At 47.4% G+C, this 23,616-nt stretch overlaps 1 protein-coding gene and 1 long non-coding RNA gene across 2 annotated transcripts in view; one reads left to right on the top strand and one right to left on the bottom strand.

Annotated features, from left to right (window-relative positions):
* LOC128334679 (uncharacterized) overlaps positions 1-23,616 on the top strand; it is a 173,595-nt gene that overhangs the window by 13,768 nt on the left and 136,211 nt on the right. The window contains exon 2 of the long non-coding RNA XR_008311357.1: positions 20,188-20,266. This is a non-coding gene — a long non-coding RNA (uncharacterized LOC128334679). The remainder of the gene's footprint in view (positions 1-20,187; positions 20,267-23,616) is intronic.
* Positions 20,158-23,616, bottom strand: part of LOC128334678 (uncharacterized) — a 51,865-nt gene continuing 48,406 nt past the window's right edge. The window contains exons 3-4 of the mRNA XM_053271654.1: positions 22,557-22,675; positions 20,158-20,515 (exon numbers count right to left, since the gene is read on the bottom strand). Of these exons, the coding sequence (XP_053127629.1) occupies positions 20,348-20,515; positions 22,557-22,675 (287 nt within the window). The 3' untranslated portion in view covers positions 20,158-20,347. The remainder of the gene's footprint in view (positions 20,516-22,556; positions 22,676-23,616) is intronic.

Here is a 23,616-nt window from a genome sequence, read left to right as displayed (position 1 = left end):
CCACCGCCTATGCCCACCTCATAGCCGCTGCCATTTTTTCTCGCCGCCACCACCTCCTGACTCCTCCTCCCGGTCGCCATTGGTTGCGGCTTCAGCGGGGGCGTGGCTTGCCACATCCCCACGCCTCCCCCCTGGTCCGTCTACAGGAATCAATATATAGATAAAGATAATTTCAATAAGGTAAAGGTTCTCAATCTTGGGTCCCTTGATGTTGTTGGACTATGACTGCCATCATCCCCAGCGGCTATGACCTTCAGCTGTGGATAATAGGAGTTGTACTCCAACTCTATCTGGTGACCCAGGTTATAGAACCCCTGTAGTAAGGCATCCCATAAGTTTGACACACACACACACACACACACACACACACACACACACACACACACACACACCAAGGCATCTGGGTGTCGGCATGGGATGTTCTGAATAGGGCTGAATATTCCACACAGAATGTCTGAATAGGGCTGGTGCAATGTGTGGATTAGCTCTCAATTCCAAAGGCGGGGACAACTAGAGAAGAGCCTCAAAAGAAGGCAAAGCTCTCAATTGGTAGATGGGTTAGTATGGAAGAAGCGTATGGAAGAAAAACCTAGTGGCTGGCCCATCCACTAGGCGAACTAGGCAGTCGTCTAGGCTGCCAAGTGGGGAGGGGTGCTGACGTCTGGGCCACATGCCACCTCCATGGGTGGGCACATACACCTCCCATTGTCAAAGCGAACGAGTGGGTGAAGGAGTGGGCACTCCTCATCCCTGTTGCCCATCTAATTGCTCTCCTTGCCACCTCTGTCCGCCACTGCTGGCCGCTTCTGAGTAGCCGGCCTGCAATGGCACGTTATCCTCACATTGCCATGTTGTGCTGCAATGTCATAACATGCCACAGCAGGCCAGATGTTGTTGGCAGTGGCAGGAGGCAGTGAGGAGAGCAAGTGGACAGCCAGTCGGGCGATGTGGGCTACCCACCCAATAGGAAGCAACTGCAGACGTGGGCAAAAGGGCTGGCAAAGCCAGGCTTTGCCTGGGGCTCTACCAGTTTTTGGTCTGGCACTGCGGAGAAGGCCACTCTTATTTACTCCTCCTCCAAAGAGCACTCCAAGAAGTCCCTCCCAAGGAAGGAGTGTACATGGTTACGTTTATCCCCACAACAACCCTGTGAGGTAGGCTAGGCTGAGAGAGCAGTGACTGCCCAGAGCCACCCAGTGAATTTCATGGCTGAATGGGGATTTGAACTCGGGTCTCCCCCAGTGTTCTCTCTAATTTTTGTTCTATCTGTGTACGGAATGAATTTTGTTCTGAGTGGCAGTAACAAGACAGTATGTGCGTGCACCTGCATTCAGAATGGGGCCTTCCTGATTCAACCCGAGCAGGATCTAAAATTAACTGAGCGGAAATCTAAAAAACTTGTGAGCGCACGCACATGTGAACGCCTTAGAGGGATCACTGGTCTCCCCAGTCCTAGTCCAAAATGTTGCAGTATAGGGATCGTGGGATAGGTTATATCTAACATCACTGAGTGTTCTTAACTTACCATGTGACCGTGCATGTGTGTGTGCATATACAAAGATCAGCAGATGAACACATTCAATGTGCCACTGCCCTCTCCATTCCTCAGAGTACGTACACACACACACACACACACACACACACACACACACACACACACACACACGTTTGTGTAATGGAGGGGTCAACCCCCACACCAAGAGCTGAAATGTGTTGGAGCATCCATTTGCTCTTGCTGGCCCCGGACTGCCTTTGCACAAAACCCACCACCAGGAGTTTCCTCCATGGGTCAATGCTTTTAAAAACCTAAAGAGAGGGATGGAGCAGAGCAGAGTGGAATCCTTTCTTGTGGTATTGGCAAAGCCTCTTCTCTGGCATTGCACTGCTTCCCCACAATGTCAGAAGAGTTAATGGCAGATCTGGCTGTGGAGAAGCAGCTCTGTATTTTTAGACAACCTTTAATTAAGACGCTTTGTACGGCGTGCAGGCCAAATAATACGCTGCCACTTGAAAGCTGTCAGCGGGGAGAGAATGCCGAGAGCGTCTAAAAGCGGCCGCTTTTATTCGCCTAATCGGAAAGTCAGTTGAGGAAGCCTCAGCCCATGACAATGAGTGTCCTTTGGTAGGCGAGGCTATATTTATTGTGCGCGGCCAAGCCGGGCAAATCTGCATCAAATCCCATTTGGAATGGGTTTTAATTTCATAGAGTAATGTTTCCCTGTGAGGTAGGAAGGGGCTAGGTTTCAAAATTCGAGTGCTTCAGCTGGGAGATCCAAGTTCGAATCCCTCCCCGGTTGTGAAGCTCCCTCTGGGCAAACCTCTTGTGGATGGAGCCATAGGTCAGTGGCATCAGATTCGCATGCAGAAGGTCCTGGGTTCGATCTCCAGGTAGGGCTGGGAAAGACTCCTGCCTGAAACCTTGGAAACCCGTCAGAGTAAGCCATACTGTGCCAAAAAGGACCAATTGTACGACTCGGTATACGGCAGCTTCCTATGTGAAGTGTTCATAATCAATTACATAAGATCACATGCCTGCTTACCTGGACACAAGCTGTATTCTGAGTAAATGTGCCTAGGATTCCACTGTAAGTTCAGTTCAGTGGAGTGCAGAACAGGGAATATTCGAGGCTAGGCAACCTCATGAAGGGACAAAGAGAGGACCAAAGCAATGTTAGCCAATAGGCTTGATGGGAGTAATTACAGAGTTGTCAGAATCCTGATTTATGAGCGAGTTTGCTGGAAAAGCTGTTCCCCCCCCCCTTGTGCTTCCATTTGTATTTATGGAGCGGTGCTATTTTTTGTATCCAGAGAGGAGAGGTGGTCTTGCAGTAGTGAGCATAAATTGTCCCCTTTGCTAAGTAGGGACTGTCTCTGTTTGCACTTGGATGGGAGATTACGCTGTATGGGCCCGTAGCTCAGGTGAAGAGCATCTGCAGAAGTACACCTAGGTACTTTTGGAGCCTGGACCTAAAGGCCTTTGGACCCTCCCCTCTGCAAGTTAAGCATCATCCCCCTACACACACACACACACACACACACACACACACACACACACACACAGACACACCCTGTGACACATGCAGCATGTTTTTTTAACACATGGGTTCCTGAGGGCACATCAGCAAATGAACTCACAAGAATGTAAGTATATAAAACAGGTATATTTATGCAAACACGCATTAAAAGAAACATTTCAACACACAATTTAAGATATTCTCATCCCACATATTTCTTTCCCCACTCCCCCCTCTGTCTCTGAAGCAGAGGTCATGCTCAGCCGCCTGGCCCGGCAGCCACACCACGCAGGACAGACTAAAGAAGATTTGGGCTCCCCCGGGGTGTGTGGAGGCCCTGGCCTTTGGCCCCTGAAGTCCAGGGGTAAGAGTGCCTCTGAGCATCTACATGCTTGCATGCAGAAGGTCCCAGGTTCAATCCCTGGCAACATCTCCAGGTTGGGCTGGGAGAGACTCCTGCCTGAAAGTTTGGAGAGCTGCTGCCAGTCAGAGTAGTAGGCAGTCCTGAGTCCATCTAGTCCTGAGCTAGATGGACCAAGGGTATAAGGCTCAGCATAAGGCAGCTTTTTAAGGTAAAACCCAGGGAAGGGGACGCAGCTAGATGGTCCGACTCGGTAGAAGGCAGGTTCCTATGTTCTGCTCTACCAACAAATCGCTTATCACACTAATCTTGGATATTGGGGGTGGTGGTGGATGAAATAGTGGAGTGTGGGGAAACCACTGTGGGAATTATTTTAATTAATTAATTAATTAATTAATTAATTAATAATTAGTACACCTCAGGGTGGATTTGATTTAAATCACGATTTAAATCACAATTTAAATCACTAGCAGGGTGGATAAAAATAAAAAAAATCCGATTTAAATCAAAAAAATTGGATTTTTTTGATTTAAATCGGATTTTTTTGATTTAAATCGGATTTTTTTTTAATCCACCCTGCTAGTGATTTAAATCGTGATTTAAATCAGTTTGATTTAAATCAAATCCACCCTGGTACACCTCCCCAAACTTCCATCTCTGGGCAGTTATATAGCGCCATAAAACAAATTAAATAGCTGGCCTGACCACTCTAGCTGCATAGCCTGTGTCCAGGATTAAGCCCACTGCTAGGACAGATCCCGCTTTCTATCTTCTCAGAGTCTCCACACACCATGAATGAGAACCCGGGATCCAGAATATCAGCTTGATCTGACAGGCAGGCATTTTATCAGAGTATTAATGCATGTGCTAGTTAAATGGCATATATTTAAAAGGCCTCTGGCTGATGGATGATTTTATGCTGTTCTCCACTTTCCATTCCAAATAATATTGAGTAAAATACTATTTACGTTGCATTGTTGGGGTTGGCATTTTTGAAATGGCTTGACTGTTCATAACCGGGGAGTGATTTTTATTATTATTTGAAATCTGACTGTCTGCACCCTGTTGAGGAAAGCCTCAGTAGGTTCACCATCTCCTTGTTGAAAATCATGGGTTATTGAAATGCCAGTGTGACGCAGTGGATAGTATGTATGTATTATATATCCTTTATTTATTTTATTTTAAATATTCCACTCCTCCAGTACAATTCTGCTCAGGATGGCTCACAGAAATAATTAATCTGCAATATGGGCTAGTCATGCATCTTTCAGCCTAACCTACCTCACAGGGTTGTTGTGAGGATAAAAATAACCATGTACACCACTTTGAGCTCCTTGGAGGAAGAGTGGGATATAAATAAATAAAGTAGAACATTAGTAGATTAGAGTAAATAAAATAACTAGAAACAGGATCCTGTTCAAACCACATTTGAAAGTTAAAAACCCACCAGTTACAGCTGCAAATAAAACACTTAAAAGATGGCTTTTCCATTTCTTTTTTAAAACCCTAAGAGAGGAAGCAGGGCAAAGCTCTTCCAAGAGGGCATTCCACAGTCGAGGGGCTGCAACTGAAAAGGCCCTGTCTCTAGTCCCCACCAACTGAATCTCAGTCAACGGCAGGGCTGTGATCAGGGTCTGAGATTCTGAACAAAGGGTCCTGGCAGGTTCATCTGTGTATCCCTGTTCTTATTCAGGGTGAGCTCCCAAAGTGGCATTCTTAGATAACCCACAAGAAGGTATGATACAGTAGGTATTGGTAGAGGTGTGTTTTGGCAGTCTTTTTTGGTTCCTGGTGATTGGATTATCCTGTTCTAGGCCAGGGCAGGGATCTGGGAGGGACACAGACCTTGGACAGCTCTTAGAGGAAAGGGGTTCAGGACCATGGAAAGCTCCAAGAGAACAGCGGGATAGAGCTATATAGGAGCAAACTTGCTCTAGCAGCTGCTTGGAACAGACTGCAGATTTTTATGGCTCTTGCCCAGGTATAGCAGATTGGCTCCATCCCCTTCCTGGAGAAGGCTTTGTTGCTTAAAAGGCCATTGCCCTTTAAGTTTTATAAATGCTGGCTCCAGTGGTGCTGGTGGGGTGAACATCCAGCTAGTGCTCACAGGTCCTCGGGGAACTCCTCTGAGTCAGAGGCTGAAGGCAGGCCCATGTCCGAGGATTGTGGCCAATGTGCTGGCCTGGGTCTCCCTGGTTCTCCTGATGGAGTTCCAGGGGTTACTCAAGTCCATGTCATAGCCTTCTCATTCTGACTCATCCGCTGAACTGTTCTCCTGTGTCCCAGCTGGTGGTTGTGGGGAGTCCTTGAGCTGAGGTCATGACAGTGGTTGAGGCCAAATTCCAGGGTCTTTCCTCCATAGGGAGAGGGAAGGAGCTGCAGATGGATTCAGGAGTTGGTTGTTGCCAAAGATGCCAGCCCACAGAAGCATCACCGATGTGTGAAGTCTTCATGTCTGTGACAGTAGATGGCATAGTCAAGGATACACAGCTTTGTTCCCCCAACTCCCACAGTCCCTAGCCACAGTGGTCAAGAGTTGGGACTGATGGGAGTTGTAGTCCAGCATCTGCAGGAGGGACGAAGTTATGCAGCCCTGTTCTAAGTGTACTTCATTGCAAGGCCCTGAAGCTAGTGGTGGGTTCCCACCAACCTTAAGCACGGCTTCCTGACTCATTGCTCTAGGAGGCTCCAGCTGAAGTCAGATACCCCACCCAGCCCCCCAGGGCCACATAGAGGCGTTGCCCACTTTGGCCAGCACTGGCAAGGCTTCTTTAAGGGAAATGGAATTCAGTCAAGGCCCAGCATCATCTTAGAAGACATCCATAGAAGGCTGGGAAGTGTAGTCTTTCCTAGCCCTTCTTTCTATAGACATCTATGGGGAAAGTACTGGGAATTTAAAAATAATAATTAAACTTTATTTATTAGCTGCTCCATAACAAATTGTTCTTGGGGGTGGGGGGCGCACAACAACACAACAGTAAAAACATCCAATTAAAACACACAGCACAAAACAAACTGCAATAGGAAATAGAAAATGCAATACAAAACATCTTTAAACTTTTTATTAAAAAATCAGTTTAAGATTACACTTCCTAATGTTCCATACATATCTTCCAAGATGACTCTAGCACTGCATAGAGGTCAGCATGTTGAGAAATGGCTCTCACGTTGAAGGGTTTTGTTTTTGTTTTTGCCTGCTTGAAGAACAGTGAAGATCACTGATCTAGGTTCTGAGCTTTTCCCTCTAGAAGGAAGGGGCAAATAAGGTTGTTGGTGAGCTCAAGGCAGGCCGATAAGATGCTAGCCTTCAGGAAGAGCCCCTCCAAAGTGTTGGACTGGAGGCTGGTTCACGTGGCTGCAGAGGCGTAACTATGGGGGGGGCAGGGGGGGCATGTGCCCCGGGCGCCATCTTTTCTGGTCACGTGGGGGGTGCCGCCATGACCAATTTTTTTTTATTTTTTTTTTAATTTTTTGTTAATACAAATGTTTCCTGCTCAGTGCAGCAGCGCTGCAGCAGTCAAGGGAGCGCGTCGGTGCCCCCTTCCCCACGAGCGGTCCCTTCCGCGCTGCCTGCGCCCCCCCATTGCTTTGCTGGCGCCTGGCGGCCAGTCAGTAGCCAGGCTTGGCGGCGGCGGCGGGCACTTGTGAGGAAAAACCTAAGTATAATGTAGTATGTTGGGGGCGCGGTGGAGGGGCGCCATTTCAGTGCTTGCCCCGGGCGCCGTTTTCCCTAGTTACGCCTCTGCGTGGCTGTTAGAATTCGTGTAGAGGGTGGGCTACCCGGATTTGCATGATTGGCAGAACCCATGCAGTTCCCTCCAGCCTAGGTTGCCGCCAGCAGGGCTCCCCAGCTTTCAACCAAGGGTGGAGGAGAGAAGAGGTCTCCTGCTCAGTTTTCCCAGTCGTGAGAACCCTTGTGCCTCTTCTACTGGGCTATTGGCATTCGGCACACCCTTCCTCGCATGGAAATCATAGAGAACTGTGATTGCAGGGGCTGCCATCAATGGATGTGCTGGCCCACAAAGTGGACACCATGATTGAGAGGTTGGAGCAGCTTTGGCAGGGCCGCGCCCGCCTCCTTCTCTATCATGACCAATGGGAGGGCAAGGCAGGGCAGCCACTGACGTCCTGAAGTTTTTCTATTCTGCTGGCAGCACAAAGCATGCTGGGAAGGCATGTGGAACCGTGGGGGTCTTTCCAAGGATAGGCGGGGCTTGCAGCTGCCGATTTCATTGCCTGAACCCTCAGGAGCTGCGATTGTGTGCTTACTAGCTGGGGTGCTGCCTGTGATGGGGTGCTGACTGTGATGGGGTAGCAGTTCCCCTGACCTTCTACCCACCCTCAAGTGGTCATGTGAACGAGCCTTGGGTAGATCAGATGTGCAAAGTGCTTTCGAGGGCAGAAGCTCTTGTCTCGTAATGCTCCTTGAACATCTTGGCAAATCAACATGCAACTTCATTAGCATTTGCAAGTTGGTCAGATAGCTGCAGGCTGGCATTGACAATTGCCTATCTGTGTGTCAGCCTGTGGTCTGCCAATTGCTTTGATTGTGCCGAGATTGGGGTAGGAAGTAACCACATAAATAAATTTATCTTGCTGAGTGCCTTTTGCCGTCTCATCTTCCTCTGGCTGCGAGTTCTGCTCGCAGCTGGGGCAGAATATTTTTAAAACTCCAATTGATTGTCAACATGCTGACTCGATTTTCAAACCATAATATATTGGTGCTTACAGCGTTGTCCTTCTGGGTTTGCTGTTCAAGTGTGTCCTAATTCACTGTGTGCACATCAAAACAGAGCCTTGAATGCAAAGTTGTTAGGGTTTTGGGGTGTTTTTTTAACGGTTGCTTTAATATTTATGTAAAATAGAAGAGAAACTTCAGTGTTTGTGGGGAAAGTACTACCAGTGAAATGGGCAGTGGGGGTTAGTCTTCCCTATAAATAGAAATGATCATGTGGCTAATTCTCTTAACGGTAGAATCTTCCTTCACTGCTGCTGTTTTCACCACCTAGGAGACTCAAAATCATTATAATCCTCCTGTAGCTGGGCATCTTCTTTTGCCACTTCCACCTGCTACAGTTTGTCTCTGGGAGCCAAGCAATCTCATAAGGTCATGGGTATTTTCTTTCCAAAGGTTATATTTAACCTAATTTTATGGTTTGGAAGAAATGTTTAGTTTCCTTGCTATTGATTAGCCGTGTAAATTCTCGATCACTTAAAAAAACAACCACCCAAAAAACCCTCTGTACACTTAGAGGCTTTCTCTTTTTATGTCTTTCAGTTACGCAGTGTCCAATTTGTACAGCTCTTGTTTCCCCTTATATTCTTCCTCCCACCCCCGCACTTTTTCTAAGCAAAAGTTGGCGCATTCTTTTTCAGTGTAACCTATCATTAATCTCGAGAATGCTTCAAGGCAGGTTGATCCCCCAAGACTTAATGGGAAATTTACAGCTGGTTTTGTGAAGTGAGCTATAATTCCTCCTAGCAGGGATTAAGAGTAATTGCCCAGTTCTATTTAAAAAAAAAATGGGTAAGAGAGAAAGTTCATCTAGGAGGCAGCATATTTATCTGCCGCTGTCATAAAGACCAGTAATGCAGACAAAATTATGAGAGGTGTGTATAAAGGTAAAGTGTGCCGTTGAGTTGGTGTTGACTGCTGGCGACCACAAAGCCAGAACTAGAGGCAATGGGCTTTCAGTCCACAGAGCCAGGGTTTACCATGGCCATCTCCCACGCAGCGTGAGATGATGCCTTCCAGCATCTTCCTATATCGCTGCTGCCCGATATAGGTGCTTTCCCATAGTCTGGGAAACATGCCAGTGGGGATTCGAACCGGCAACCTCTAGCTTGCTAATCAAGTCATTTCCCTGCTGCGCCATTAGGTGGCTGCCAGAAATGTAATGATAGATAGATAGATAGATATTATTTTATTTATTTTTACATTTTATATCCCGCTCTTCCTCCAAGGAGCACTACATACTTTAGTTTCTCCTCACAACAACCCTGTGAAGTAGGTTAGGCTGAGAGAGAAGTGACTGGCCCAGAGTCACCCAGCTAGTATCATGGCTGAATGGGGATTTGAACTCGGGTCTCCCCGGTCCTAGTCCAGCACTCTAACCACTACAGCACGCTGGCTCTAAATAAGTGTGTGTGTATACACACGCACACATACACTCTACCCTGTTTGCATTTTTAAATCTGCAGCCTAATAAATATTAAGTTCTCCACATAGCAGGCATTACCACGAGTTTTCTGGGTGCCTTTACTGAAAACTCAGTTATCCCCCAAACCCGACGTAAAAAGTGGATTTTTTTTTAACCCCAGATATAAATCAGACTACACTCTAATGTGCAGTGAAAAACCAAATTGTGTGTGAAGTGCTCCCCGATAGCTCTCAGGGCCTTCTGGATTAATCTGCCCGATATGTGAACTCACCCCCTCCACTCCAGAAGAGATGCAGGGTTTTTAAAATCCTGTGTGAAACACGTCAGGTGAGAGGGAAGCTTTCGCTCTGCTTTTCTCAAAGTAGCAAAGGCAGGAAACTGAGCAATAACAAAGACCAACTGCAAGCCACAAACTGCAGTCACCTTCAGCAAATTGCCAATTAAAATCTTCTTGAAAGGCCCAGCAAAAATCTAAGACACTTTTTATTGATTGATTAAAAAACAAAAAGTGCCATGCGTTGATTTGAGAACCTGTATTGCTTGGACTCTATTTTGCTGTATCCCCGCCCCCCACTATTTTTTGTTCTTAGCAGAGTATCCCAACGGATTGTGTCCTGTGTTGCAATGGCAAGTTTGATCATAAGCACCACAGAAAAGTGAACTCTGAGCTGGTTTAGACACTGGTATTTGAAAAAACAATCCCCTGGCGAGCAACCTAGATTGTGTGTGTTAGTGAGCAACCTGGATGGTGTTAGTTGGACCCCTGCTAACTGGGCACCTTTTACCGTGTTGATTCTCTTTATTTAGCAGGGGGAGAGTAACTGGCCCTATCCACCCCCAGCACAGCACCCCTCCAGTGACTGTTGCTGCTGTCTATCTTATGTTTCGTTGTAGAATGTCAGCCCTTTAGGGACAGGGATCCATCTTATTTATTTATTATTTCTATGTGTAAACTGCCCTGAGCTATTTTTGGAAGGGCGGTATAGAAATTGAGATGATGATGATGATGCAGCTTTACTGGGAACAGCCTATATTCTGCGACGATATCTATAACAACAGCAACAACATTGACAATAAAATTCAGCCATCCCAGGTCCTTGGGAAGGACTCGATGCCTGGAAAAAACAAACCGGTCAATAACACCTGTCTGACTGTGTAAACAAGAAATAATAATAAATAATAATAGTTTTCCATCCCCCACTTCCAGGCCGAGCAGCCAATTTATCACCCAATTTTTATCCTAAGTGGGGAAACTAAGACGGGCATTTGCCCCCAGTGGTCAGGTTATAGAATGCCATTTCTATCTTGTATAATCCAAATAATGAGCTCTCTTGTAGCACTTTTTCTGGGTGCTGGACTCTTCTTTTGGAGGAGCAAGGCAAGGTTGACTTCGCTTGCTGGATCTTTCTTTCTCCCCCCCCCACTCCCCCTCCAGGAAGGAGAGCGAAAGAGCGCCCCCAACCAGTCAGACAAGCCAGTGGTGGTTTGGGGAAGGAAAGGGAGGCATGCAGTGACACACACGCACCCTGCAAGAACTGGTGCTCTGGGCAACCACCTAGGCCTGCCTAGTGGATGGGCCGGACCTCTCGAGCAGGGATTGTGGGTGGTGGCAGGTGCCGAGCGGTTTTGGGGTCTTTAGGGATGTGCACGGAACTGGCACAGGGAAGTCTGAAGGCGGAGGGGATGACTTTAAGAAGGGGGGGAGGGTGCACTTACCCTGCCGCTTCCCCCCCCCCCCGCTTCCCCCCCACTGGCACTCCATTGTAAACTGGTCCAGCGGGGCGGCAGAGTACCTCCCTGCCGCCTCATCTCCTTGTCGGACCAGAAGTAAGCAGAAATACCTGGTTGCACACGTCGGGCACATTGTGCTTGCGTGCTCACATGTACTGGGTACTTCTGCTTACTCCAGTCCAAGGGGACGGGCAGCAGGGAGGTATGCTGCCGCCCCGCCAGACCCGTTTACAATGGAGCACTGGCAGAGGAGAAGCGGCGGGAGGGGTAAGTGCAACCTCACCCGCCCTTAAAATCACCCCCCCCCTTCGAATGGGTGGAAGCACCAGTCGTTTGAACTGGTTCTGTGCACATCCCTAGGGGTCTTCCCATAGTCAGGACCAGGAACTTTATTCCCAGTGCATCAGGACACACCCTTGCCTGCCTGGTCTTGGATTTGATGCGGCCTCTTTGGGAGAGAAGCTGCTGGTCCCACCAATGCCGCTGGTGAATGCTGTAAGATATTCCCCTTAGGGGATGGGGCCATTCTGGGAGGAGCGCGTGCCTGCTTGCATGCAGAAGGTTCCAAGTTCCCTCCCTGGCAGCATCTCCAAGATAGGGCTGCCTGAAGCCTTGGAGAAGCCGCTGCCAATCTGGGTAGACATTAATGAGCTCGATGGACCAAGGGTCTGACTTGTTATCTGGCAGCTTCCTATGTAAGAAGTATTTTATACAATGTGTAGTTAAACTATGGAACTCAGTGCTGCTGCATGTGGCGATGGCCACCAATCTAGAGGGGTTTAGAAGGGGACTAGACAAATTCATGGAGGACAGGCCTATCAATGCCTACTAGCCTGAGAAGTGGCATGCCCCTGAACACCAGGTGCTAGGGAACGCCAACAGGATGGGGTGGTACAGCCCTGCTGGATCAGGCCCATAGCCCTTATAGTCCAGTGTCCTGTTTCACACAGTGGCCCACCAGATGCTGCTGGAAGCCTACAGGCAGGAGTTGAGGGCATGCCTTCTCTCCAGCTGTCACTCCCCTGCTACTGGTATTTAATGGCATCCTGCCCCTGAGGCTGGAGGTGGCCACAGCCCTCAGACTGGTAGCCATTGATAGACCTCTCCTCCATGAATTTATCCAAACCCCTCTTAAAGCCATCCAGGTTGTTGGCTGTTACCACATCTTGTGGCAGAGAATTCCACAAGTTGATTATGCGTTGTGTGAAAAAGTACTTCCTTTTTTCAGTCCTAAATTTCTTGGCAATCAGTTTCATGGGTTCTAGAGTTATGAGAGGGAGAAGAATTTCTCTCTATCAACCTTCTCCACACCATGCATGATTTTATAGACCTCTAGCATGTCTCCCCGTAGTCGTCTTTTTTTCTAAAGTAAAAAGCCCCAGGTGTTGTAGCCTTGCCTTGTAAGGAAGGTGCTTTAGGCCCCTGATCATCTTGGTTGTCCTCTTTTACACATTTTCCGGTTTACAATATCCTTCTTAAGGGCTACCTCATTTTGTTGGCTACACTGGGTTCAGCCAGTTCCCGAACACCTCTAAGACAGGTAATCACAGCTGCAATATGCACTTTGAAGTTACTGGATTTGTTTTCTAAATGTTTAATTTGGATATAAATATGTATCTGTACATTTGATATACGAATGAGATGGGGGAGCTTTGATGAGGATGGTAAGCATCACCTTTAAAATGGTGTGGGAAAAATGCTCTCAGATGTAAGATTGATGGGGCAGGCAGCATGAGCAACATACCTGGGGAATTCTGGAGAAATGTTTCCCATTTTTCCCCCTTTCCCGGTGAAATAATCTAAATGGAGATTGATTTGAATCCAACATCATGACGACATGTCCATTAAGATGTTGTTCAGTGGGCAGATTTCATTTTCCACCGTATATAAAGCTACTTGTAAGCAAAATACGACAGGAAGAGGGGATGTTGGTATGTGGTTGAGCAATTCTGATCGGAGTCAAGAGATTTTTGTATGCAACTGAACTTCGGCCCTGAAGTCCAAGGGTAAGAGCACCTCTGCTCTTAAGAACATAAGAAGAGCCTTGCTGGATCAAGCCCAGGGCCTATCTAGTACAGCACCCTGTTTCCCACAGCAGGAAGCCACACAACCAGGTGTGTTCTCTGATGGCGGTTTTACTTGGATTAACCACGGAAGGGCAAGTGTGTGTTCAGTATCGTCCAGTTTTAAATCAAAGTTCCTGTGAGCTGTTGGGTAGTACACGATTCGGGTTTTTCATTGCTCATTAGAGCTCAGCCCGATTTATGTCCGGGGTTGTTAAATCCACTTTTTGCATCATTTTTTAAAAGGCAAATTCAAAATATATACAACTGGTAGTACTTTACCCCTCTTAATCCTGCAGTGAAGCCTGCTGTCTGCGAAAGCTCCAGGAGATGAAGGCGTGCCCCCTCTCCATTCGCTGTTCCCCTGCAACTGGTATTCAGTGGCATCCTGTCCCAGACCTTGGAGGCAGTCTATAGCCATCAAGACTAGTAGCCAACGTGTCCGCCATCAATTTGCCCAAGTCCCTTTCAAAACCACCCAAGGGGTTGGCCACCACCACATTCCGTGGCAGAGAATTCCACAGATTAATTATGCATTAAATTTCCTGGCAATCAACCAGTTTCATGGGATGACCCCTGGTTCTAGTGTTGTGAGAGAGGGCGAAGAAATTCTCCTTATCCATTCTCCATTTGCCAGGAAATTCACACCATGCATAATTTTATCAACCTTTAACATGTCTTCTCTTAGTCACCATTTTGAAACTAAAAAGCCCCAAATGTTGTTTTCTTACCTCATAAGGAAGGTGCTCTAGGTCCCTGATCATCTTGGTTGCCCTCTTCTGCACCTTTTCCAGTTCTATAGTATCCTTTTTGAGATATGATGACCAGGACTGTACACAGTATTCCAAATGTAACCACATTTGCATGAAGGTATTATAATAGTAGTAGTTTTATTTTCAGTCCCCTTCCTTATGAGTAGTCCCATTGAAATTAATGGGACAAGTTAGCGATGGCTAACTTGCCCCATTAATTTCAATAGGAATACTTGTGAGTAACTTAGTCCAGCTGTCAACCACTGACTCTCATCGTCTACCCATTGTTCGTCTGTTGGCTGAATATAAGTCTCATGGAGATTGTTGCCATGTTAAGAATGCAGTGCCAAAAATATTTGCCAGGTTTTGTGTGCATTTCTTACAGTACCAAAAATGATGCATACAGAAGGTTCCAAGTCCCCTCCCTGGCATCTCAAAGATAGGGCTGATCCCTGCCTGCAGCCTTGGAGAAGCTGCTGCCAGTCTGTGTAGACAATACTGAGCGAGATAGACCTATGGTCTGACTCGGTATAAGGCAGCTTCCTATGTTCGTAGTGATTTTCAAGCTTGCCTCAAGGCCAATGTCCCAAGTGCTGAGTGGAGTGGTGGTGGTAGTTTTGTTCAAAATATCAACTGCTTTTCAGAGTTCTCAGGGCAGACGGCATCACAAAAAGAATGGGGAAATTGTTCGCTGCCCCATAGGGGCTCACAATATAAAATGGGGCATACAATGGAGACTGCAGCAACAGCCACAGGAGAGATGCTTTGCTGAGCAGAACAGAGACAGTTGCTTTCCTCCTGGAACATAGGAAGCTGCCTTAAACTGAGTCAGACCCTTGGTCGATCTACCTCAGTATTGTCTACACCAAGGATTCTCAACGTTGGGTTCCCAGATGTTATTAGACTTCAACTCCCATAATCCCCAACCAAAGGCCACTGGGGCTGGGGATTATGGGAGTTGAAGACCAATAACATCTGGGGACCCAACGTTGAGAATCCCTGGTCTACACAGACTGGCAGCAGCTTCTCCAAAGTTGCAGGCCGGAGTCTCTCTCAGCCCTATCTGGAGATGCCAGGGAGGAAACTTGGAACCCTCTGGATGCAAACATGCATATGCTCTTCCACTGAGCTATGGCCCCATCCCCTAAGGGGAATAGCTTACTGTGCTCACTCATTTAGTCTCCCATTCAAACATAAACCAGGGTGGACCCTGCTTAGCAAATTCATGCTTGCTACCACGAGTACGGCTCTCCTCCCATACTTCCTAGCATAAGGAACAGGCTAGCGTGCTGGGTGGCCGTACTCTAATCTCGATTTGGAAGATGCATTTTTCCATCTCCAGCAGCCAGAGATGGAGAAGCTTAAGCAGAACTGCAGAAGGGTTGAACTCTCCTGTTGACCTGAACAAAGACCCGCCAAGTTCCGAGTACATTGATACCAGCCCTGGCCAATCCAGAGGCTTCATGCTGCCTGCCAGTTAGATGTTGTCTATCCACATTTCCCTTTGGCTTGAGCTTGTACATGGTAGCTCACAAGGCAAGGTTGCCACCTGGCACGCCTTGTGGTTTTTGGTTCTCATCCCGGGGCCTTTGACACCTAGTTCATTATGACGGACTGTATATACTTGGCTTTGTCTTGCTTTACTCTCCTCTCTGTTTGATTACCGGGCTCCTGGACTGCGGTTACAGGCCTGAGCTGGCATCACTGTTTCTGGGCCTCTGACTTGGGTCTGACGTCCAGTTGGCCGACCCAAGCTAGACTATTGGATACTTGATAGCAACTGGCAGGAAGGAGAGAGGCATATTTTTCTTCTTCTTGTGAATGAACAAAGCAACGTGGTATTCATTCAATGAAATCACAACATGCTCAAGGCCAAGGGCTGGGCTTGAGATTCTAGTTAGCTCTTCGAGGCCTGTTCACCTTCTTTAAAAAATAAAATAAAAAACTAACTCTGCCATTTTGAATGTAAGCAGCAGCATTAATTGCCATTGATCCTATAAAAGGAATAAAGTATCTCTGTAATTGCATTTTAAAGCATAATACAGACATGTGTCTTGATTATGGTGAGGGCTGATGTATGTTTGGTTTTTAAAAAAATATTTATGTGGAACACAAATTATTTTAACTACTAGAGTTGTCTTTGGCTCCCTTCTGTGGTTGCTGATCACATCTTTTAAGCCCGCATGGAAATGGAAGCATGTATTAGCTGTTAAATACTAGCAAAATAACCTGCCATTTTGTGGGGGATGGGGGGGCAGGCTGGACCCAAGAACTGTTGATTTTGGAGTCCTCTGGATGGCCTCAAAGCCTCTTGCAGACGTTGGGAGGGGCCTCGGTTCCCCAGCACATCTGTAGAATGATTTTGCAACTCTTCCCGCAATCGGCAGCTGTGCCTTAGCAGAGAGAAGTGTGTCCCTGAACTGGCGCAGTGCAGCACGTGTAGGGTTTTCACACTAAACACCCGAAAACGCCTACAAGATGTGAGACAGCAGTGCAGGGGTGTAGCAAGGTTGGAGTGGGCCCAGAGACAAGATTTTTAAATGTGAACACCCCGCCCCACTGAAGCTCAGCTCATGAAGTCAAGAAATCTTAAATGAGGCTGAATAGTGGTAACAAGAAGCATAGTGTTCTCTCTCTCTCTCCCTCTCCCTCTCCTATGAGCCACAATAGAACATCACCTGAGCGTTTTTGGAAGGGTGGTATACAAATCAAATCAAATCAATAAATAAATCCTAAATTATTTCTAAAAAGGTTTTTGTAAATTGTAGACAGTGCAAGTTATTTCATGGTCCTAGAGAAAGACATGCTGTTCTCGTAGCTCCAGGTCTTAACACGCACATCAGTTTCGGAGGATGAATATAACTGAAGGAAGCCCAGGTGGGTGCGCGGCTGGGGGAGTCAGTCATGTGACTTGCCTCTGGGGACCCCCCCAAGGCAGTGGGCCCCCAGACAACTGTCTCCCCTTGCCCTATTATAGCTGCGCCCCCTGCACCAGTGTCTGTCACAGGCTCCTGGCAGCTGGGCTTAGGAGGTGCCCGGACTGGGGCCGAGGACCGTAGACTCTGCACACTGCTGCCCCCTGTGGCAGAACATTGAACTACCACAGCCTGCTATAGGGCTTTCGGGCCCTAGACTGACCCCACCTGCCAAGCTAACCATTGCATCATCACAGAATAAGAAGGGTCTAAAGCGGGCCTGCTCAACTTTGGCCCCCCAGCTGTTTTTGGACCACAACTCTCATAATCCCCAGCCAATAGCCAGGGATTATGGAAATTATAGGTCAACATCTGCCGGAGGGCCCAAGTTGAGCAGGCCTGGTCTAAAGGCTTAGGGAGGACGGGTTTCCTTGGCTACAGGTGTGTGCCTTACCTAAAACGGCCTGCTTTGCTCTGACCCTTGTCTAAAAAAGAAATCCTTGATCCTGAGTCTGGTTGACCCTCCTTCTTGGTTCTTCTGCCCAGGTTTTCCTCCTAACTTGTTTCCACGCAACCAAAAATTGGGAGCACGCACAGCTCCCAAACCCAGATAGAACCCAGTTCTTGATTGTGTGAATGACCTCAAGAAGTTACAAAATCAAAAGGTGGTTTGTTTTAGCAAAGGGGTAGGAGCCTGGGTTTGGAAATGAGTCGCGAGAACAAAGTCACAACACTACACTTTTAAGAAACAAACTAGCCCAAACTACCCGAACCTTGTAGCCTACTCCAGGAGTCGAGGATGATTGCATGTTGAGCCTCCAAGTCCCACCAGGCAGACGGACTCCTCCTTCTCTTCAGTGCGACTTCTCTGGGACCCAGCAGGCAGTCCTGGAGGCAGGACCCAGCCCATCACTGCAACGCTGTGGCATCCAAGGCTTTGCCTGCACCTTTTTGTCAAGCCCAAACGGAAGGGAGTTGCAAAGCATAGGCGCTAGAGCTTAACACTCAGTGAGTGCAAGGACATCGTTACAGTTCCTCCCACCTGCCACTGGCAGCAATGAGGAGGAGGAGATGACAGTGTTCCGAACCGCCCCCCCACCCCCGGTTGTGTGAATGGACTTCTTGTGCAGCCCTGGGTCCAAGCTGGAAAGCTCTCTTTTGTAGGATGCCTCCTTTTGCTCCCCACACCCCTGCATCAAAACCATGCATGCTCAAGTCCCTGATCAAGAGGGATTGTTGGAGTGCCTGTAACCCGCATTCCGCTGGATTTATTTCCAAAGAAGCTGGAACCTGCCTTCTTCTGTGAAGTCTAATTTTAGAGTGCTTGATGTGAGCAGATTCAAAGAGCAGCAGGTATCGGAGAGCGGGCTTGCTGGCACCCCAAAGAGCAGCCGTGAAAGCCTGATTAAAAACTTGCTCTCTAAACCACAGAAAGGGGAGGGAGTCGGGACACAGCATGAAATTCTGCTCAGCAGCATTTCAGCTCCTCCTCTTTCATGCGGGGAACACTTAACCTCCAAGGGTCAGGAGTGACATGGCTGGGTGGAATTGATTGGAACTGGGCCAGCCCTAGAGTTCTGGGCACCCTAGGTGAAATTTGAATTGGGTGCACCCCTGCCCCATGCAGAAGGCCTCTCAATCCCTGGCCTCTCCAAAGACTCCCGTCTGAATCCTGGGAGAGCCGCTGCCAGTCAGTGAAGACAATACTGAGCTAGATGGACTTGGTCTTAGGCAGCTTCCTATGTTGAATCTATGGATTTCCCAAAGCATGTGTTGTGTGGAGCTGGAAAAAGTCAGCCATCTCTGGTTGGCAGCACACCAGTCTGATGCTAAGTAGGCAGTGTCAAGCCAAGTTCAAATCCTAGATTACTTGTGTCAACTTAATGCCAGGCTCACGCGCAGCCAACCGGAGATTGCTGACTTCCCCCAGGCTCACACAACCTGTGTGCCGCCGGAATCTATAGATTCCCAGTAAACCAACACTGGAGTGATTGCGAAAACCAGCCAAAAAGCCTTTCTAGCCTGTATAGTTAGAATATAGCAACACTGCACCCCTGTGTCCCAGTTCTTCTGCAAATAGCTACTGGCAGCACCGCTGATTTTTTTATTATTCTGGTCATCCTTATTTTGTCTGCAAGAAAACGAGGCTTGAGACGGAATGCTTCAGCAGTAGCATACTGAGGCCGAGGGCAAACTCCAGAGTGCGTGGCCCTCTGCGTGGCTTCTCATTCCCCTCTGTTTGATATTTTTCTCATTACTACAAGGCATTCCAGCTTGGGAGGTTTGTTATAGTTTTGCTTGAACCAAGCGCACAGGGTGGCCAGATTGCGTGAAGGGGTTTTAGTGCGGGGAATCGGGGTTAAGCAATCCATGATGTTAAAAGTATCTCGAGAGCTGGTGGAGCACAGAGGCCAAGGCTGAGCTGTGGAATGTGTGTGTGATGGGGGGAGTGATCAAAGAGCTTGCATCACAAAAGGTGTGAGGAAATGGTCCCCTCCATTCGCTGAGCCCCCCCCCGCCCCATGCTGGGCTGGATACTAGGGATGATGGATCTGCCCCGATAAATACAACACAACTACTACTCTAAAAGGGGCCTCACCTTGCTAACTCAGCAAAGAAGCACCTTTGGAAGTGGTGATACTCTTATTTTTAGCAGGGGGGGGAGCAGCTGACCTGTCCAACCCTAGCACAGCACCCCTCCAGTGATTATTGCTAGTGTCTACCTTGCATTTTGGGAAACTTTTGTTGGGAAGCAAATATTTATATTTGTGGCAGTAGCTGGATATAAGTGCTCATACCTGCATACTATATTATAGCCACAAGATTTTTAGATGATGATATTGTAGAAGCCGTAGTTTCTAGATGTTGTTGTTGTTGATGTTGTTGTTTTCTAGATTTAGTAGTAGCTGGATGTAAGTGCCCATACCTGTACACTATTTTATAGCCGCAGGATTTTTAGATTTCCCTGCAAGTAATCTATTACCGAGTTGTTCTACCTAGATACAAATATCCAACGACAATGGCATAATAATACCAAAAAAACAACAACCCTCCTTTGTCTCTGTTAAGGCAAATAAGGATGTGTGGAAATGTGGGCAGACACTCTTGGAAGACCATGTGGGAAAATGTTGCTGTATACAATAGCAATTTTTGACACAACCATACACTGAAAACCCTCTTTGATTTCCAGGGTCTCCTTCAGACCTGATGACAGCCAGGAGTTTCAGCGCATCTGCAGAGATAGACCAGGAACAAGCATCGGTATCTGAGTGAGTAGATTATCCACTGTCCACATTGTCTCTCTTCTGTTCTGAAAAGCTTCACAGCTAGTCAAATTCTTCCGTGGTCTTCTAAGGGCCCTGGTTTTCACACAGTGTTCCAGGGAACCTTGTGGTTTCCTCGGAGCTTATCAGCATTTCCTCGGTGAGGAATAGCTGAGCCCCTTCGGAAGACTGCTTGCGCTCTGCTCCTGATGTTCCCTTGCAATTGGATTGAAACAAGATCTTTTCCCAGTTGAACTGAAACGAAATAATTTTAACCAGGTTTAGTGCCAGGTTAACTGAGACGCAGTTCCATAGTTGCACTATGGAACACTAAGAAGATCCTAAAAAGGCACTAAAAAGATCCTGTCCCCAGGTTCACTGCCTAGCAGCCTCTCCAGGTAGGGCTGGCTGAGACTCCTGCCTGAAACCTTGGAGGAGCCGCTGCCAGTCAGTGTAGACAATACAGAGCTACCTGTAGATAGGTCAGTGCTGTGACTTGGTATAAGGCACCTTCCTGTGTTCCTATTTCCCAGCTGCAAGGGTGTAGTGTTGGGGGGACATTGTGTGCAGGGATGGAGCGCTGGTACTTCTCGGCTTCTCTGCTTGTTGGCAGGGGCATGGCCATGGGGGCTCTCACGGGGAGCGCCTGCACTTCTGAATTTGCAACTGCATCACTATTGCGTTCTAGGGTTTTAAACTCCATCAATACAAACCAGGAATCCACTCTCATTTGCTACCAGAGAATCTACACTCAGAACGCCTCAGAAACAACAGAACTCTGTACCCCATGGGTTAGAAACCCATGGAGGTGGCTGGCACCCTCTGCTCACTACACTGCCACTCGCTCTGGGCCACCCCAGCACCCCCCAAGTGCAGTTATGGGGCTGCTGAAACCTCCACGATTCCCTATGGAGAGAAACCTCAAGGAGATGTGTAAACTTCAACAAATCACCAAAAATCAACCCTCTGCCCAAATCCTTTGAAAAAATTCTGGTAGCTTCCTTGCCCCCCTTGGGCACTATGACCAATCCCACACTGCTCTAGGCCACCCTTTTCCCCCTGACGTGAAGTGATACACCTCCATTACACCTTATGGGGGAAAAAACCTTAAAGACTTGTAAACTTCAACAATTCACCAAAAATCATCCCTTTGCCCAATCCCTCTGCAATTTGGGTGGTAGCCTCCACCCATTAGGCACTACCACCCCACCCCACTCTTTTAGCCCTGGGACCCATTTTGTTGATCCGAATCAATTCAGATTAATTCAGATCCGAATTAATCTGGAGTGATTTGGATGGGTCAGATTCAGACCCAAAACCGAAGTGGGGGTATTTGATTTGGATCTGAAGTCGAAACAGCGAAAATCTGAATTGCACACCCCTAGTTGCCAGATCCATAACTGAGAGGACATGAACGTTCCATGAACACAGGCTGCCCAAGAAGAGAGGCGGCAGGGCACAGCTTACCTGCCGCCTCTCTCTCCCCCCGCCCCCAGCCTTTGCAGCAGCTTTACTGAGTCTGCAGTGGCCGTGGCTAGCTTGCTAAGGTTTGCCAGCCACAGCATGGTATGATGACATCACAATATAACCCATAACCCAGTGCCTGTTACTATCAATGCTATGTAAACAGATCTGAGGACCAGGTTTGGTTTGGGGTTTTTTTGGTGGCGGGGGGAGGGATTGAAAAGTGTTGTATATATTTAATAGTGCTGTGCAACATAGGAAGCTGCCATATACGGAGTCAGACCATTGGTCCATCTAGCTCAGTATTGTCTTCATAGACTGGCAGCGGCTTCTCCCAAGATTGCAGGAAGGAGTCTCTCTCAGCCCTATCTTGGAGATGCTGCCAGGGAGGGAACTTGGAACCTTCTGCTCTTCCCAGAGTGGCTCCATCCCCTGAGGGGAATCTCTTCCAGTGCTCACACTTCTAGTCTCCCTTTCACATGCAACCAGGGCAGACCCTGCTTAACTAAGGGGACAAGTCATGCTTGCTACCATAAGACTCCAGCTTATGGTAGACGCCAGCTCCCCTGCCAACTCCTGCCAAGTTGGATCTGGCGTCTGCATTCCTGGCCTTCACTACCAGGAGGCATCAGAGTGCACATGCTAGTGGAGGGGTCCTTTCTCAATGGGAAAAGTTCAGAGTGGGACTACAATCCCCAGAGGTCCTTCCAGCAGCCACATGGGCTTCCCAGACTGCCCTGCGTCACTCCCTGCCCGCCCAGCCGCTCCCGTGTCAGTGCTAGGGAGATAATGATAGGGCTATCACCACCAGTGCACCACCCAGGGCACTTACCCTGTGCTCAGATGCCCCCTGGTGGTGGGGGTCGGGAATTCCGATGTCAGATCTGACTTGCACAGCCTTAATATTTAATCTCGCAGTAGTGTATCTTTTCTTTTCCTCTTGAGAAGGTCCTGCAGCATTGAAAGGATTATTTTAAATCCATAAATTTAAGCACAGATCATAGCTAGGTGAATAAAATGTATGTAGCGGCACGGCCATTTACAAGTAGCGGAGATTTCCATGCAAAATAAGGTTTGGGAATACTGTGCTTTGCCAATAAAGGTAAAGTGTGCTGTCGAGTTGGTTTCGACTCCTGCAACTGAGAAATATTCCTAAAATGAAATGTATCTAATAAGTGCTGGAAATGTAAAGATAGCGAGGGGTCTTTCTATCACATGTGATGGTCCTGCAGAGAGGTAAAGAGGTTTTGGGATATAATTTATGATGAACTTAAAAAGAATTTTAAATGTGTATTGCATAAGAGACCTGGATCCTTTCTGTTGGGCATAATTAATGAAGAAATCTCGAAAGAGAATAGAAATTTATTCCTATATCTTATGACGGCGGCTAGAATGGCTCTTGCTCAGAAATGGAGATCTGCGGAAATTCCAGCAAAAGAAGAATGGTGGGCGAAGGCATAAGAATATGCAGAAATGGCAAAACTTACTGTATTAGTAAGAGACAGTCACATAGAAAACTTCGTAGAAGACTGGGAACCCTTTTTGCAGTATATGAAAAACAATGTGAATTTGGATTTATTAACGGGGGTTGAAATGTAAAAAAACAGTTGGGGATTTTGTTATAGTAATGAAACTAATAGATGACTATGGTGATGAAAACAAGGATTAGGACATAATAACCAGATATATAAATACAAAGAAAATATTTACATGAGAGCAAATATGGATGTTGCAGTATAATTGTGTTGAAAGATGAACGGGAAGTCACATTGATATGTAGAAAACTAATAAAAATAAAGTGGAAAAAAGAAAAGAAAAGAAATATTCCTAAAATGGCAGCTCCAGCTATTAAAGACACTTCTCTCTCTTTTGTTTGTTTCTTATCAACCCTG

This window comes from Hemicordylus capensis, chromosome 10 (genome assembly GCF_027244095.1).
Source record: "Hemicordylus capensis ecotype Gifberg chromosome 10, rHemCap1.1.pri, whole genome shotgun sequence".
Classification (NCBI taxonomy): domain Eukaryota; kingdom Metazoa; phylum Chordata; class Lepidosauria; order Squamata; family Cordylidae; genus Hemicordylus; species Hemicordylus capensis.
Note: the sequence above shows the minus strand (reverse complement) of the source record. Positions and strands in the feature narration are given on the sequence as shown.